Here is a 17,183-nt window from a genome sequence, read left to right on the forward strand (position 1 = left end):
GTTTCCTTTTAATCCACCAGCCAAACACAAATGTCTTCCTCAAATGATTATAATAGTGGAAAAGACATCGGAAGCAATGAACTGACTGATTTTGATTTTACCACCCAAGCATAAACACTTTGTGTGATAGACATACAAAAAATTCATGTCACAAATTTGTTTGGTAGTTTGACTATAAAAGGTCTTTTTAAGAAAGGCACAAAGCTTGTAAAAGCTTCTTAAATTTTATATTTAGATTCCCCTGTAGTGGAGGAAATACAACTCACTCATGCTATCTTGTAAGTACTTTATTACTTTATTTTTGTCATCATACTGTTATGACAATTTTTAGAATAATAAGATAATCCAAATAATCAGCGTTCAATCATACAAAATACAATACATAAAAAATTAAACCCAATCATCACCTCCTTTAAAAAAAAAAAGACCATGTACAATTGTACAAGATTCCTGATGGCTGTACAACAGCTAAGATAAAGACCAATGAGATACAAACTAAATCTAAGTGAAAAGCCATCATTCAATTTTGGTTGGTACATCCCCGTCTTACCATTGGCCATTATTCAGGCAACATACCCCTACTGGTAATACCCAACTTAAAGAGAAAGAAAGGAAGACAAACTAAGTAAACCAGAAATAAAATAAGACACAATCACTTTTCAAAAGCCATATCATTTTGTGAAAAACTTCAAATTAAGAAACATGATTCAGCATACAAACACAATGAGGAATAAACATCCGGAGCCTACACAACCCTTCCAAGTTTTCAAACAGTGCATTTCACCTTCATTGGCACAGGATTGGCATAAAAAGTGCTATATTCAATTACTGACAAACAAGACAAAGCCATCTGGTTAGAGAAAACACAGCTATCATTCATATGTAACACTTCCATTGGCTGACCGCTCAAGACAAAATGCTTTCAAGATTCTGTACTTAATGTAGATAAAAGCTGGAGGGCACAGGAAGTAGTCATAGTTCCAATGTTTGAGGCAATCTGACTGAACAGCCTCACTGACAAAGGTTCAAACCTTTCTTACCATGCATGTAAGGCTGGTGTGGATATGAAATGGCTTAACAATATAGGCACAAATGGACCATCGGTTTCAACAGTGGAGGAAAGTGTAAGCATCCTCCCTGCTCTCACCTCAAATTGCATGCGTACTGGCTTACAATGGAAATTTTCCTGTTTCAATTGCCACTGTGCCTCATGCAGGTGTATGGAATATTTTTCATAATTATTCATATTAATCCTATTTTGGCTATAATTCATCAGAGACATTTTGTCCACTGCACAATGAGTGTTCTTGACCGATCTATGGAGACCTGTCACTTTTTTTGGTCACTTCAGTGCATCACGTGTTTTAAATGTTGTGCAAACATGGCACTATAATTCATTTTGGTTTACCGCTACAACAACAACACAATACAAAACAAAACAAGAGGGCACAGTTAGCTAGTGAAAAACACAATGCTAATTTGCTAATCACAAGATAAATAACTCAAAGTGCTACAGCTGCACCAAAACCAAATGGTGTTGCACTTTAAACACAGAGGAAAAAGGAATGGAAACATAATTAATATCAATAAATAACTGCAGCTCCTATGCATCAGTGACCATTAAAATCAAGTACATACCGGTATTAAAATGAGAACTGGTATTAAAATGAGAACTGGTGGATGACATGGGTTTTTGGTCAGAATTCAGTGTCAATGGGACATTTCTGACAGTGGAGAGGACATTTCTGACAGTGGAGAGGACAATAAAGCAATTGGAAAAGAAAGGAACACTTCTCCAAAAGACAGCCAAAACAGAGAGGCCCTTCCTATCAGGACCTCTCATTAGACTTCAGTGGGCTGATCACACATTGTGAATCCTAGTGACTGGTCCTGTGGACACAGTGGCACTGCTCGAGGCTGAAGCAGTAGATGGTCTTTCCCTTCGGACATACCTGGGTTTCCTTTCTGCAAATTGGGCATATTATTGTTTAGTTAATGTGTGAGAAGTAAGGGTCAATATAGTTTAAATGCACAGATTCTGCACATTGAGAGAAGCATTTCACAATATTATGGCATCTATTCATGTGGAATTCCTGTCATCTGGTAAAAAGTCATCAAATTCAATGAAATGCCTACTTCATTATGTGGTTATGCAAGTCCCAATACATCTAATTCATACTGTGAATGCAACAGCTCCACCTTCCAACAAATGACACTACTGTCTTACAAAACTACATATTACTGACTTACAACTGGCCACAAGGGGGCACTGCTGTAAGTAAACTTTTTTCTTACCTGAAGCTCCAGCGGAAGGCATCATAACCGCCTTCAGACAGAGGAGAGGAATGTGTTAGGTATTTGTTAACATGCTAAACCTGTTTGTTATTTTAGGTACTAGTGGCTCCTAGCAGAGCAAGGTTCCTTAGTTACAATTGTAAAGAAGGTAATGAAAATCAAGGTGAACTACTCACTGTTTCACTGGGCTGGAATATGAATGCTACAGACACAAAAACAAAACTCAGAAGAGTCTTCCTTTCAAAAATATCTCTCAGTACACATTAAGCAATAGTCAATCATCTACATCATGAAAGAATGATGTTCCTGTAGACTGAGTCACCTTTGTTACGTCTGTAGAAAACCCCAGGCAGCTGGTTTGAGCGCTTGAGGTAGAAGAAGGAGGCAACTGATAGGATCAGGAAGAGACTGATCAGCAGTGTCCCGAGGAGAAGTGAGGCTGCCACACCTGGCCCACCTGTTGCACAGCCAAACCCATCACACACATCCACTTATCACTATTTCAGTGCATCTAACATAGGACAGAGCTCAAATCAATAAAATAATTGTCATTTCTCTTTCATTTGAATTATTACTTTAATGTGAACAATATAAGTGAAATGAGTATGGTATAATTATAAGAACTTTCTTACCAAGGTTAATAACTGTAGATTTTGTGGTAACATTGCTCCTTGCTGTAAGCAACAAACAACAAAAGAAGAAAAAAATTCTGCTGACCAATGTTCATTCATCCAAACTTCAGAAAAAGCTTTAGAGAAAAAACGAGTGTTCAAAGTGTGTTCAGCCATAATTTAACTATACAGAGTGCCAAACTCACTGTGGTTGCAGACTGTGAGGGCGCCTTGTTCTGGAACTGCTGAGTCACAGGATAAGCACATTGAGGTATTGTTCTCCAGAACGTGTAAATGGCAGCCTAATGAGAACAAACAAGGCATATGAGGATTGCTACATGGCCCCTAGATCTGAATTAACTTTTGACACACTGATGTTTTCTTCCTAATAGTACACCACCACTGACGAACAGACATAGCCTCCAATTACAACATACAACACACAAAGATAGAGCTGTGTGTCAAAGGAGCAGTACCTGAATCACAATGAGTGGCATTCATACAGCTTTCATTGCTTCTCCGCATGGACCCACAGCAAGTGATAGGGTTATGTAGAAGAGCCTTTAAAAGCATCCCACCAGACAGTTAACAGGGGTTGAAGTGTTGAAGGCATGTACAAGCATGTATAACAAGTTGACAAACCCTGAAAACCCAACCAGGGCAGAAATAAATGACACCCACTACTACCAAAGATACATAAGGAGCCGAAGTACTGTATCCTAGCTACGTGGAGTACCTTTAATATAATGATACAGCAAATGTACCTTTGTTACAAAGTTTTCCGAGATCATTAGAAGTGCAGCTCCAGTAAATATGTTGCAGTGTGTCATGACGTCCTTATCTACAAATAACAAGTTACATGTTAGAATTAAAAATTCAGTCTGAAATGAGCAAAAGGATCTGACATTTTAACAGCACACTATATCTTTGGTATACACAAGAACTAATAATTTGCTCAGTGTTTCAGGTAAATATTGATTTCGGTTATAAAGTAGCAACATCATTCGTCTCTCCTGCTAACACATATAACTGTCACTCACAGTAACCTAGCTCACACGTTCTACGGCGTTAATCTACTTAACATTAGCTACAGCAAAAAAAAAAAAAAGGTTAGTTTTAGTTTGTTAAATGTATCACTTCTGTACCATAATTTTGATGAATAGACACGTTTATGAAACGCATGGCCTCAGTGGATCTTATGTTTACATAGATACGTATCTTGACTTAACTAATGACGTTTGGTGTTAGCTCTCATTATCAAACCGGTGTTACTTATAGCACTGATTGCCAACAACGCGTATGCAGCCAACAAACACTAATAATTAATGGTGTCCATTATCAATAAAATAACGTTAACGTTACCCTACCTTAGCGTGCTAGCAAACTACAGTGAAGTTTACTGTCCAGGCAACTCCGAGCGTTTGCGATATTACAGGCTGTAAAGTTACCTTGCTAGCTAGCTATCGATAACATATCTAGCGATAGATAGATAGCTTGTTGCCTATCAACTTCCTTTTCGCCTGTTACTCTACACGGCAAACTAACAGTTTCGCATTAATGTTATGGATGTGTCATTTTGTAAAATAATAGCTTTGGTTGATTGTTTTGGGATTTGTCCTTGCAGTCACGACAGTCCTATCATGGACACATTATCAACGCCCAGGTAACGTTAGGGTCGCAAGAAGACTTTTACGGCGTGAAATGAAATCAGACTTCCTGTCTCTGGGTTGCTAGGATACAAATTGCAACGATGTAAGTCTCTATGTAAGGTACAGTTGTACAACCAGATGGAACCTGGTCAAACAAGATAATCTCTGGATAAAAGCTGTCGCTGACAACACATTGGTCTACATAACCATATAATAGCCTACCTAATGGTGTTGGCTAGAGGGTTAAGTATTAAGAAACAATACAATACTTGTCTTAACACAAATACAAGTACCACAATCACTTCACACATTTTTATTTCCGAAATGTAGTTCTTCTAACATGCATAGCATATAACCTATTTCTTGAGATGACAGCATCAAATAGCCTAAAATATAATTTCAAAGTGATACAATTCTAGGGTTAGGTTTTGATAGAATTTTAAACCAAAATGTCAAGTGGCGCAACCAGATATTATATAATATTTACCTAGTGTTAGTCTGTTAACAGTGCTTACAGATTATTATTATTTTTGTGGTTGTTTTTGTAACAATTTAAGTTTAAGATTACTGCATCCCAGTGCCAGGTATTTCGTAAATCTTTAGCATCCAATTTTATATTTATAGACAGAAAAATAGTTTTACGAATACAAGTTAATGTATTCAATACAATAGCTATGCACATCATAGTTTGCAACCATTTGGCACTTTAACCTATTATTTATTGGCTTAAATCAAAAAAATGTTCCTCGTCGCACCACCTGACAATTCAGTTGTGCCACCTGACATCAGTAGTAAGGACAGGAAATATGCAGAATAATTGCATTTTTATTTAAAAAAAATAGTTAACAGTCTGTGCTGTAGTTAAAGTAGTAAATTGATTATCAAGGCTAATAAAGTAAAAGTAGTGCAAAGTATTCCAAGATTTTAAAACATTCAATGCATAGCAACTTGAACGTGACACTTTATAATACACACACACAAAAAAAACGTATTGTGATTTAACTAAAAAGTAATGTTTGACAAAGTATTTCAAAACATGAAACAGAAATATTTAACTGTTGAACTCTTTTAGAGGGCTGATATACCATTTTTGGTTGTGGCAACTAAAGCAGTCCCAGTCTGCATGAGTTGGCCGTGTGTGCCATGAATTAAGAGGCTTTGGTTCTGATATCACTTTGAGCCCATCCTTGTATAGTAGAAAATGTTGTGGTGTTTGGCTAGGCCGTCAAGCTTATGATTGAAACAGTTCAGTACATGTTCCGATTTGGGCGTCTTTAACAAAATTCATATACGTTTTATGCCCCTCTGACACAGGTTTTCACTTCCATTGACTCCAGGTGACATTCTCTTCTGCCTGAGGTCTTGAAACTTCCACCTCATAGCAGCATTTTGCAAAAGACTCAATACACGCATGGCTTGTTGTCTGTACTGCATACGATTGAGGACAACAGCTGAGAAATGCTATCAGTTTTGAGAAGACCTTTCTGCTGCAGTGGAGTTTGACATACTCATGGTCCAAGCATGCTCATGTGACAAAGAAAGGACAATACTGAACAAATTATTTGCAAGAGAGCCAGTGTGACTTCTGCATTTCATAGTTATGCTGGAGATGGAGTTCAATTAAAGACACACCGTGTCCTTTCTCCCTGGCAGAAAAGCGACTGTTCTCATCTCGGCAGAGGAAGTCAGCAACTGGTTGAAGCTCTGCTGGACTTCTATGGGAGTTGTATCCATTTAGACTCTGAAGTGAAATTCAAGATTTCCTCCATAGCCCTGTACCTTCTCCTCTGGTCTTGCTTCCACTATTGTCTCACTTTTTTCTTTCCCTCTCTCTTCCTCCTCTGATAACTATAAAACATGGAGACTGATAAACTGGCATGTCTGACAACTGTATAAAAGTAACAACTACAAAATTCAGGCTTGCATTACAGTTAATTTAGTAATATTCTTTTCTTTTCTTTTTGCAAGATGTTCTCCTCTTGCAGCCAGATAATTTTTTGTGCGCTCTTTGTGTATTGCAGATTTTTAAAATTATTTTAAAATAATCATGTTTGAAACTGCATACCATCTTTAATATAAAACTAAAACATTTTAGAAAATGAATAGACAATTCAAGAGCTTTATATATCATATTATAATTAGTAATAATATTATTAAGTATAATTGCAGTTGCACCACCTGACTTTTACCACTAATTTCAAATTAAACATGCCTCTAGTTGGATGCCTGTATTCGTTTTTGAGTTCATTCATATACTATTTTGATATAAAAAAGTTGTATAATTAAATAACATTTCTCTAGTTTTACATTGGTTGTACCACCTGACATAGAAAGTGTACCTATCTAAGGAGTTAAAAGTAAAATTTTAGAGAAAATTACAAACCTTTTCACTCAGTCATAAAGGTCAGTTGGGGACCTCTGGATGATGCAATATCCTGTTTACTAGTATGGACATTTCACATTGTTACGGTTGTGCCACCCTGACATTTGAGAACATACAAATTGCTTGACAAAAGTTTTTCAATTATCTCAACTAGATCAAAGTATTGATATTTGTAAATAAATGTGATTTATTTAAAAGGTTTCAAGCATAAAATCATGCTACATTATTTTACTTACACCATTTTCAATACTTTTCTAAGTCTGTTCATTTGTGTGGGCGGTTGCGCCATTTTGGGGGTTTGAGATGCCAAAACATAAAATAATATATTTTTTCATAATTTACTGAAAATGTATTCAAACTAAATAGCTTTTACATAATAAAGTGTCGATGTCATGAATTGATTCAAACTGATTAAAAAAAAAATTATGCGCTCAGACACAAAAATATGCATGTCATGTCATCGTCCCATATGTGGTATTTGACATATGGTATTCGCATGGTCAGCAGTTTGGGTAAAATGGGCTTTTGACCCCTCAAGCGGTGATACTACTACAAGCTTTTTTATGTTTTTGTGTCAAGTTACTATTTCTGCTCCCTGCGGGCATTCAAAATGCAGCCCATAGCATATGCCTACCTGGGCATAGGCAAATTGCTAATATAATAATATAATAATCAGCTAGCTCTATTTTTGTGACGATGACATGACGTCATACAAAACCCCATGCCCCACCTGAAATTTCGGGCTAGAATCGCCACTGCAGTCGACCAACACCAGCAGATGACATGGCACCCCAAATCATCACTGACTGGAAACTTTAAACTGGACCTCAAGCAACTTGGAGTCGATGCCTCTCCTCTCTTTCTCCAGACTGTGGGACCTTGATTTCTTAATGAAATGCAAAATGTACTTTCATCTGAAAAGAGAACTTCGATCCACTGAGCAGCAACAGTCCAGTCCTTTTTGTTCTTAGCCCAGGTTAGACGCCTCTGATATTGTCTCTGGTTCAAGAGTGGCTTGACACAAGGAATGCAACAGTTGAAGCCCATGTCCTGGATACGTCTGTGCGACGTGGCTCTTGAAGCACTGACTCCAGCTGCAATCCACTCCTTGTGAATCTCGCCCAAATTGGGCTTAGTTTCACAATCCTCTCAAGGCTGCGGTTATCCCTGTTGCTTATGCACCTTTTTCTACCAAATGTTCTCCTTCCATTCAACTTTCCATTAATGTGCTTGGATACAGCACTCTGTGAACAGCACCCTCTTTGTGCAGGGTGTCAATGATCGTCTTCTGGACAACTGTCAAATCAGCAGTCTTCCCCATGATTGTGTAGCCTAATGAACCAGACTGAGAGACCATTTAAAGGCTCAGTAAGTGTTGCAAGTGTTTTGAGTTAATTAGCTGATCAGAGTCTGACACCATGACTCTTCAATATTGAACTTTTTCCACACAATTCAAATGTATTGAGATACTGAATTTGGTGTTTTCATTAGCTGTCAGTTATAATCATCAAAATTAAAAGAAATAAACACTTGACATGTATCAGTCTGTGTATAATGAATCTATATAATATGAGTTTCACTTTTTGAATCGAATTACTGAAATAAATCAACCTTTTGATTATATTCTAATAATTTATTGAGATGCACCTGTAAAAGCGATGAGAAAATGCTCGTGCCAACAACTGATTAAACAGGTGCGTTTGGCACGAGCTAAGATTTCTCCATGGACTAAAACCTAACTGTTAGTAACGTTATTGTAAGAGTAAATTGACTGTACTCGCCAACTGTTTATCTGACTCTGTTAGTGTTAATAGTTGAGTTTGGTGTCTAGCTAGGATTCACAGCCGGAAACGTTAATATTTGAGCTTATGTGATTATCAACGTCTCTAAGGTAAATTGGTGTTAGTTAACTCATGTAGAGATAGATGCTGTTAGCTAGTTTATGGTTAGCTTCTAACGTAACTAACGTTAACCTTGCTAGCTAACTGGATAGCCACATAATTTGTGACGAAGAACAACTCCCATATTACTCGAGGCTCTTAATTTAACCAAATTGACGTTGACGCTTGTCTGACTTGTGAATTTATAGAAGCCAACTAGTTAACACATAGGCTTATCAATGTTACGCTAACGTTAGTCCTATTGAGTAAAGTTTATCTGGCATGCTATCTAAGTGTATTCCTGCCTAATATTAACCTTAGATGCTTATTTAGTGTATGTTGTTTAATTGTTTATATTTGTCTTTTTTTTAGTGGCGTTGTTATGACTTGTGTCTTTACGAAGTAAAAAAGAAAGAACTATGAAGACAAACAAGTGGAACATAAAGGAAATTTTACACATACCCTCTGAATCTGGGCAAGTAACACAAAAGCTGCCCTTACTACCACACACACATAATCAAATGAATGACTTATTTAATGGTTAACTGACTGTTAACTCATTGATGCTAATAGTAATGCTACTTTTGCCATCGTAGGGGATCCAGGGGATCTGGCAAGTTAGGAGCCACCAGTGATTACTTAAGCCTAACAGATTCACAGTTTCTGCTTGGATCCCAGTTCTGGCCGGAAAATTCACAAGCCTTTTCACAGGAGGTGCCTTTCTCTTCGAGGAACCCCAAACAAAATTCTGAGGAGGTAGGGGTCATCAACTCTCTGTACAGGGTTCTGTACAGTAGTCTTGTTGGCTGCACAGAATCATGAATAAGTCACCCAATATTTTCAAACTCATGAGCATACAAGGCTAATAATGCAATTCCTCTATAACAAGTCAAATTAATTTATAAATACATTTAAAAACAACTCACGCTGACCAAAGTTCTTTTACATGTCCAGGCCCAGTGGCACATGGTTTCATAATCGTCCATGTTGTCATCTAATAACCTGAACCCCAAATCCATAAACTGCATACGTTATGCACAGGTTCCAGCCAACCTTATCTTCCTTTCCCTGTAGTGTTGGTCCACAATCTAAAGTAATTAGATGAAATGACAGGCAGTTGAGAACCTGTCGGAGACCAAGGATTATTGGCAATGAAATAATAGCCTATAGGATAACAGTGGTTTTCACCTTGGTTACAGCCATAGATGCATCAGAGAAAGTGTTTTCTTTTGTATATTTTGACATATCAAACAGTTGTGCAATTTTGTCTCTTAGGGAAATGATTTGAGGGTTTCCACAAATTACAATGCAAAACCTTATCTGTTTGGTGAAGACACTGAAACTCACAGTGCCACCAACAGGAAACCTGCCATTGGTGTGTTAGATAGGTTTGAAGAGGACAAGAAAAAGGCAAAAGAAAAGTCAGAGAGGTAGGTCATGTTCTTGTAGTATGTCCGTCTCAGAGTTTCTTGTAGGTAGATTATTCTGTGCATATTGGAGTGTGGCTATAATCTTGCATTAATGCAGATGTAAGGAAACAGTTTGTCCTTTTTACCCTTTCAGTGAAATTATCAACCATGAGTTTTTGCAGTTGAATGATTCCCTTGAAAAGGTAAGTGAATAGTGAGACATAGCAAGTCTGCATCTTGCTTTATGTTACTTTTCACCCTTTAACCCTTCACTTAATTTTCAGGTCAAACCTCTATTGGAACACATACATTACAGTGGTGAGACCACACACAACGTTCTGGTAGAAGGAATAAATGTTCTCACAAAGACAGGTAAGCTCAGCCTTTTCTGCAAATTAAGTGATTTTCTTGTGTAGACTGCCAATATAGTTGCACAAGAGTGGTTCATTAGAAGTCAGCAGTTCAGATTGTGTTAACATGGGAAAATATATGACTATTCTGTGTGATGCAGTTAAGGAAAGCATGGCCAGTGTGTGCGATGGCATTATGCCTAAGATTGAGGAAGTGATCATGAAATTGAACTCTCAGAGTAAGACACTGAGAGAAATGGAAGAGAGAGAGGCTAAGGTAAGGCACCCCTCAAAAGTGGTCAGTGATTTTTAAGCAGCTTGCACTGATGTACACTTCATATTGCCCCCATGGTACACATGATCAGTAAGCTTTTTAATCAACCTAGGGATGTATGTATAAAACCAGTTGTATTTTTGTGGAATTCTATATTCTGTGTTTTGCATGGTTTGTAGATAGTAGCGTCTTACCATTTATTAAGAAATTGTTTGTCTCTGAACCAGTTGGCCACTGCTACAAAAGACCTGAGCTCCCATCTACAGGATTTGCAGCAAAACATGGATAGCTTGAGGGTGGAGCATGGTCAGGGAAAGAGTGTATTGGCAGAAATGCAGTCCCTACTCTTAGCCACAATGGAGGCCCAGACCCAGAGGTCTGTCTCCAGACCCGTCCAGATGGTCAACAGCGAGGTCCAGACTTCACCAGGCTTGGTGGAGCGGTTCTGTGTGGTTAGTGAAGAGAAGCGTGTCTTCCAGGGTGTCCGAGTGTGTGGTCCTAGGGACAACTGCCCCTCAGGGCCCACTGTAGGTCTGTGTTTCTCCACCCTGCAAACCAATTCAACCTATGACCAAACAGTCCCTTCCAGGGCCGCCTTGCGTCCTCTCCCCACCAACCAAGAGGGACAAGTCGTGCAGGATAGAATAGTGCAATATCCCCTGAGGAACCAAGTCTCACGTAGCTCCTGCATTCCGGGATCTATACAGGATGAATCTCAAATGATGGCCATCACTGCCAGACCTCAAGACAGGGTGATGCCTGCCAGACAAGAGGTCATTGCATCTAACTTCTCCGTACAAAGAGGGCTTCAAAAGATTAGGCCGAAGAAAAGGCCCAGAGGAAAGAGAAGAGCCCTCATTCCTCAGAATGCACCGTCTGTCTATGGAGGGGTTGGGCAAGAAAATGTTTTCCGCAGGTTGAGGCCAGATCGCAGAGAGGGAGAGGAGGAGAATGAAGAATTATCTCCACTTAACCAGGTTAAGAACAAAGCACACTGTGAGAACGTCAAACCACCTGAACAGCTGAAAGAGAACAAACAGGTTGGCATGCGTGGTGATGAAAGACAGCACATGTGGTCAGACAACACTAACAGTACCCAGTGCCTGTTAGCCTGGGATGGAGTAGACTGGAAAACAAAGGGGAAGACTAATGCCAAGGCTGAGATTCCAGAGAAGGACCAGGAAGCCCTCTGGAATCTTTTTGACTTTGGTGACTCTGACTGACATTGAGGGTGCCTAGACAGTATCACAAACTGTTCAGATGTTCAGCTCATGGTGGTTAGGGATAGGTGGGTGTAAGGAGTTCATTTTTAGTTTCTGTAACAGAGTCATCATTTGTTCCAAATAAAAATGACAGTAGTCAGGCAAATTGATGTAGTATTTATGGTTGTGTTCTGCTCCGAGCTCAAATGAGGTTTTCATGTCTTTTTATCTCGGCAATTTATACTTGTAAAAAGTAGTAATAATGTGACTTGTAAGCAGGTGACACAAGTGAGTATCATATAAACACTTCACTACTGGTAATTTGTGGTTTAAGTGCTGTTTTAAGTGCTCCAAATATTCTCATATCATTATATGTGCACATTATTTTTGTGAAAAATGTAGGCCTATACTGGTTACCATCATCCTGGTTTCTGTTTACCATCACCATGTCATGCTAGACATCATTATGTATCTACAAGACATCTGATGTTGGAACATAATTACAAACAACAACAAAAATGGCACGGAAACAAAAATCTGTGTTGAGTTTCTGATACACAGTCTAAAACATTGAGTTGGGCATGTATAGATGCATTATCAGTATGTTTTATTAAGGAGCCATGACAGACGCATTAAAAGGTCTTACTTCCAAAAAAGGCAAAACGTTACGCATTACGGCTTTTAACTATACAAAACTAAGATCTAATATTTACAAACTAATTTTGTATCGGTTAGGCTGTGGCTTACAGCACAGGCCACTCTTGACAGGCCCTCAACAGAGGTTCATCCACTCACAGTGGGATTTCCAGTGATATGATCAGAACAAAAGAATCAAACCAAGGAGTGTATGGGTAACTACAATAGAAGAAGAAGAATAAAACACTACCCCCTTTGTTTTATCCACAAATATATGATTCATGCAACAGTTTGTCCACCTTCCTTTGAGTGTAGCATCTCCCTAGTGCAATCAACCACTAGTGATGTGTTTGCTCTTGTATATCACCCTGGAAGCAGTTGCGGCCTACTTGCCATCCAGTGGCCTTTCCTGTGTGTAGCCACGCACGATCCCCCTACTCATTCATGAGGTCAGCAGGCGGGGCCAGCAGTCCACGGGGGTTGAGGCTGGCCACCAAACACACGTCATAGCTGTCATGCATCAATACGTGCCTCCGCACCACTGCCCAGCTGTTCTCCCAGGGGTCCAGCTCCAAGATGTCCTTAGTTATGTTGTCATAGCGATCTGGGGGGGGGGGGGGGATTTGTATACTCTTAGCAATACACTGAAAATGATTATGAGTTAAGTAAACTAAACCATCTGCACATCTTTTAGGATTCTTTGTCTTGTGTAGGACAGTTTTTTGTATGTAGAAAATGTACTGTGGAGTGCATTGTCAGAGGTATGCATGTACTGCTGTGGGGAGAGTTGACCTTTAACATTAAGCCTTTTCTTATTGTGAATTGTGTCAATGCACTGGTTGTGTGTAGGAAAGCAGAATTACCTGCTCCTTTGTAGTATCCACACACATAGATTTTTCCGTCCACCACTCCAGCATTGGAAGCATTTGAGCGCAAAGAGAGGATGGGCCATGGCAGTGAAGCTCCCTCCCTCCAGAAGTCTCCATCAGGATTGTAGATCTCAACCACGTTCAGACAGCGCCGACATTGTCCCCGATCCACTCCCTCACACCCTATGCCACCTGCATCAAAACCACATCAAAGGAGTTTTATGTACTGTTCAGATTTGTCGTCATTCCTACATGTTATTTAAAGAATTGACTAAACTATTGACTAATCTAAATCATCGTAAATTCTTTTACACATTGAAACACTGTATGCAGTTATCTGCTAAACCCATATGTGAAGGTCCCTCCTGATCTTACCCAGGACATAGATCTCTCCATTCAGTGCCACAGCGCTACAGCGGTACTTAGAAAAGTTCATCGGGGCTAGCTCTGCCCATGTGTTTGTTTCAGGGTCATATTCCAGCAGCCGGTTGCTCATGCGGTCCGGCTCCTCGTCGGTTTTAAACGTCTGTCAGAAGACCAGATGAGTCACAACAGGTGTCAGGAAGCAGGAGGGGGGAGTTGCATGAAATCAGGCAGACAGGGGAGCACTTAGGTCTTTTTAACAAAAAAATGAAGACATTTTAAACATTGGAAAAGCCTGGCATAATGGCATTAAAATCTATATTTAGCCAATTGTTACTATAAAGTTGTGCATCCACTGATATCACCATATATTAACCTTGGAGGTCCCTGTTCATGAAAGACACCGTAGCATAACTCTTTTTTGGGGGATGAACGTTTTACAAGTATATTTTCAACATACCATGGACGGTAAGGTTCACAGCCTGTACTTTCCCTGCCTGCCCTATTGCACACGCACATGTTTTGGATCTTACTCTTTGCCCCTCCTGTGCCTCACCTGAGGAGTACGGCCACCCAGCACATAGAGGCGGTTCTTGAGTCGCACAGCTGTATGATATGCCAGAGGCAAGGGCAGTGGGGCAGCGCTTCGCCAGGGTCCACCCTGCATGCACCAGCGTTGCACACAGTTGGTCATGAGTTGTTGGTTTTTCAGCTTCATTTGTCCTCCCATTAGGTACAAGGTATCTCCGAGTGAACCGAGAGCGTAGGAATCACGATATTCAGCTGAACACAGATGATGCCAACTGCCTTGGGCATCAATGTTATATCTAAATTAGAGACAAGGGAAGTTGTGAAGAGTTAAAGCACAGAGTGAATTACTGTGGAACAATGGGTTGAAGGTAAGTATTGTGTGAGCACTTTCAAGATTACCGGGTTGGTGTTTATGTAAAACCTTTCAGTGACATAGGTGTGACAATAATGCTATTTCTTACATTATTTATGACAGTATTAGTAGGACGAAAGTGGCAGCCTATGCATAGTGATGTCATTTAGTGTACTATGGCAATAAAGTAACATTCAGCTCACACTGTATCTCACCTGAAAATCTCCACATGTTGTTCCTTCTGCCTTGCCATCCTGCGTGGACCAGCTTCACCTGCCACCACGATCTGGTTGTCCTCCATGACCACTCCTGCACACACATATCCCAGTGCATCGCAGTAGCGGGGGGAGGTGATGTAGTAGGTGCGTGCAGTTGTTGGCGCATAGCAGAAGCTGTGGTCGGCATAGGAGCATTGGCGTGACCGTATCCCATCACTGTCGTTGCCAATGCATAGTAGCATTTCCGTGGTCTCCATGCCATACCGCAGCTTCAGTCTGCGTGGAGCCGCAGCTGGGTGCATGGCCGCGGTTTCCAGCGCCTCCTCCAGCATCTCCATACACTCCGTGTTCGCCAGCAGAGCCGTGTTCCGACGCATGGCTTCACGCAGGTAGTCAGGGTTTACCAATGGAAGACGCACCTTGCGCAGGAGCTCAGCTAGGTACTGATCCCTACCCAGGCCCTCCTCTCCCCGAGCGGCCCCGTGCCTCACCCAGCGGAGCACCACATCCAAGATGCTCTCCTCTCTGGAGATGTTGAGATCATCTGAGCCAAGCAGGGTGGCCAGCTGGTGGGCCTGAAGCTCGAGCATCTCCTCGCTCATGCACACTTGGGTGAAGTGCTGCTGCAGGTAGCGCTGTGCCTGATCAGATAGATCTTCTGCACCCAGGTCACGCGCATAGTAGTATATGCCCAAGCAGTTGTTTACATCCATGTTTTCGATCATGTAATGCTGACAACGGCCAAAGACTTCATCCATCTGTAGTAGAAAGGCCGCTACCGATACACCTTGCACATTTTCATCTGAGAGTTGCAGCTTGGAGCTGTACATATACTCCAGCAGTAGAGTTAGGCTTTGAGATGGCATATCACGTAAAAATACTTCACGGCTTGCACATTCACGTAAGCCACAGGTGAACATGACTCGGAAGTAAGGGCTGAAGACAGACAGGACCACGCGGTGACAGGGGAATCTGACATCCTCAGCCACCAGCACTACATCTGTAAGCTGCTCTGTCTCTCTCATTTTGTTGAGCTGCTCCAGCAGTGTAATGCCATGCCTTGACTTCAGATCCATTATTGTCTGAGACAGGGGATGTTAAAGAAACAGAATTCTATACGAGTAAGGCAATCAAGCTGTGTCTAGCGTAGAGACATCATAAATAAAGAAATTAATTCAGCCAGATGAGGGACCACTTTATCTGAAAGAAGAGGAGACATGAATTCACTGCAGGCATGTGCGGGCAATGTTGCAACAGCATGCCTTCCCATGTCCTACATGCTAATGATTTAGAACTTTTGTTATACCCCCTCTTTTAACTAAAAATCTAAAAATTTAACTTTGTTTATAATCAAGAGATACGAGGTCAAGATTGTATCTCTTACAGAACCATGTCAAATTCAATACAGTTCTATGCCAAGAACATAAATCCTTTCTGTCCAGCAGTGGCCATCTGCACAGCCCAACTTAGCTCAGAACAGCTTGGATCTCTACCCCACAGCCCACATTAGTGAAGCACAAATTAAGCAAATGCCATTACACTTCATTTACACATGCACTGTTGAGCTTTTCGCCTCATACCACAGTGAGTGTCCTCTTGGGGTCTGTGCTCTTTAGGCACTAGATGTCCACAACAATCTCTCAGCTGAGTGGTACCGCTGTTGATTGTCCATGAAATAGAGTAAGGGCTTAGGGTGAGGAGTGGATGTGGAGGGTGGGGGTCTGGCAATGCCTGGGGGGAGTTATATTTGTTTACTCCCTCTCTGCTCTGCCCCGCTGAGCAACAAACCTAAAAATAGATGTTGATGTGTCAAGAGACAAGTGGGACACAAAGGAAGCACACACAGGCTAAGATTAGTTCCAAGCCCAGCGATCGCAGGAGTTTGTGCTGTCTATGCTTTAAATTAGGTCATTATTATTTCATTTTGAACCAGTCATTTTTTTGTTTTGTATGTCTAACCTTTGGCTCTGCCATATGTGTTAATCTTTGGAATAGCTGCAGAGATTCTGGTGGGCTTGGTTCAGATGTCCCCACATCATGCTCTTAAAGGGACCACAGTCCTCATGGCTTGATAACATGTAGAATAGCTTGGTCACAATCTTCATGATTTTTCACTGAGAGCTGCCCATACAAATCTAATTTCACAGTGTTTTCATTGGAA

At 40.5% G+C, this 17,183-nt stretch overlaps 2 protein-coding genes across 2 annotated transcripts; both read right to left on the reverse strand.

The window, feature by feature from the left end:
• Positions 1-1,861: 1,861 nt before the first annotated feature.
• Positions 1,862-3,173, reverse strand: cUnh1orf159 (chromosome Un C1orf159 homolog; the record flags this gene model as incomplete). Its single annotated transcript, XM_080846087.1, has 5 exons — positions 1,862-1,965; positions 2,296-2,326; positions 2,472-2,497; positions 2,618-2,752; positions 3,113-3,173. The coding sequence occupies 5 exons, from the start codon at positions 3,171-3,173 to the stop codon at positions 1,862-1,864; spliced, it is 357 nt and encodes a 118-aa protein (XP_080702213.1).
• Positions 3,174-12,216: 9,043 nt separating this feature from the next.
• Positions 12,217-16,741, reverse strand: kbtbd12 (kelch repeat and BTB (POZ) domain containing 12). Its single transcript, XM_080845589.1, has 6 exons — positions 16,603-16,741; positions 15,020-16,222; positions 14,478-14,748; positions 13,934-14,084; positions 13,553-13,750; positions 12,217-13,293 (listed from the first exon to the last, which is right to left on the reverse strand). Exons 2-6 carry the CDS (start codon positions 16,096-16,098, stop codon positions 13,124-13,126), a joined length of 1,869 nt encoding a protein of 622 aa, XP_080701715.1. The 5' UTR covers positions 16,099-16,222; positions 16,603-16,741; the 3' UTR covers positions 12,217-13,123.
• Positions 16,742-17,183: the final 442 nt, after the last annotated feature.

This window comes from Sprattus sprattus (genome assembly GCF_963457725.1).
Source record: "Sprattus sprattus genome assembly, chromosome: 10".
Classification (NCBI taxonomy): Eukaryota; Metazoa; Chordata; class Actinopteri; order Clupeiformes; family Clupeidae; genus Sprattus; species Sprattus sprattus.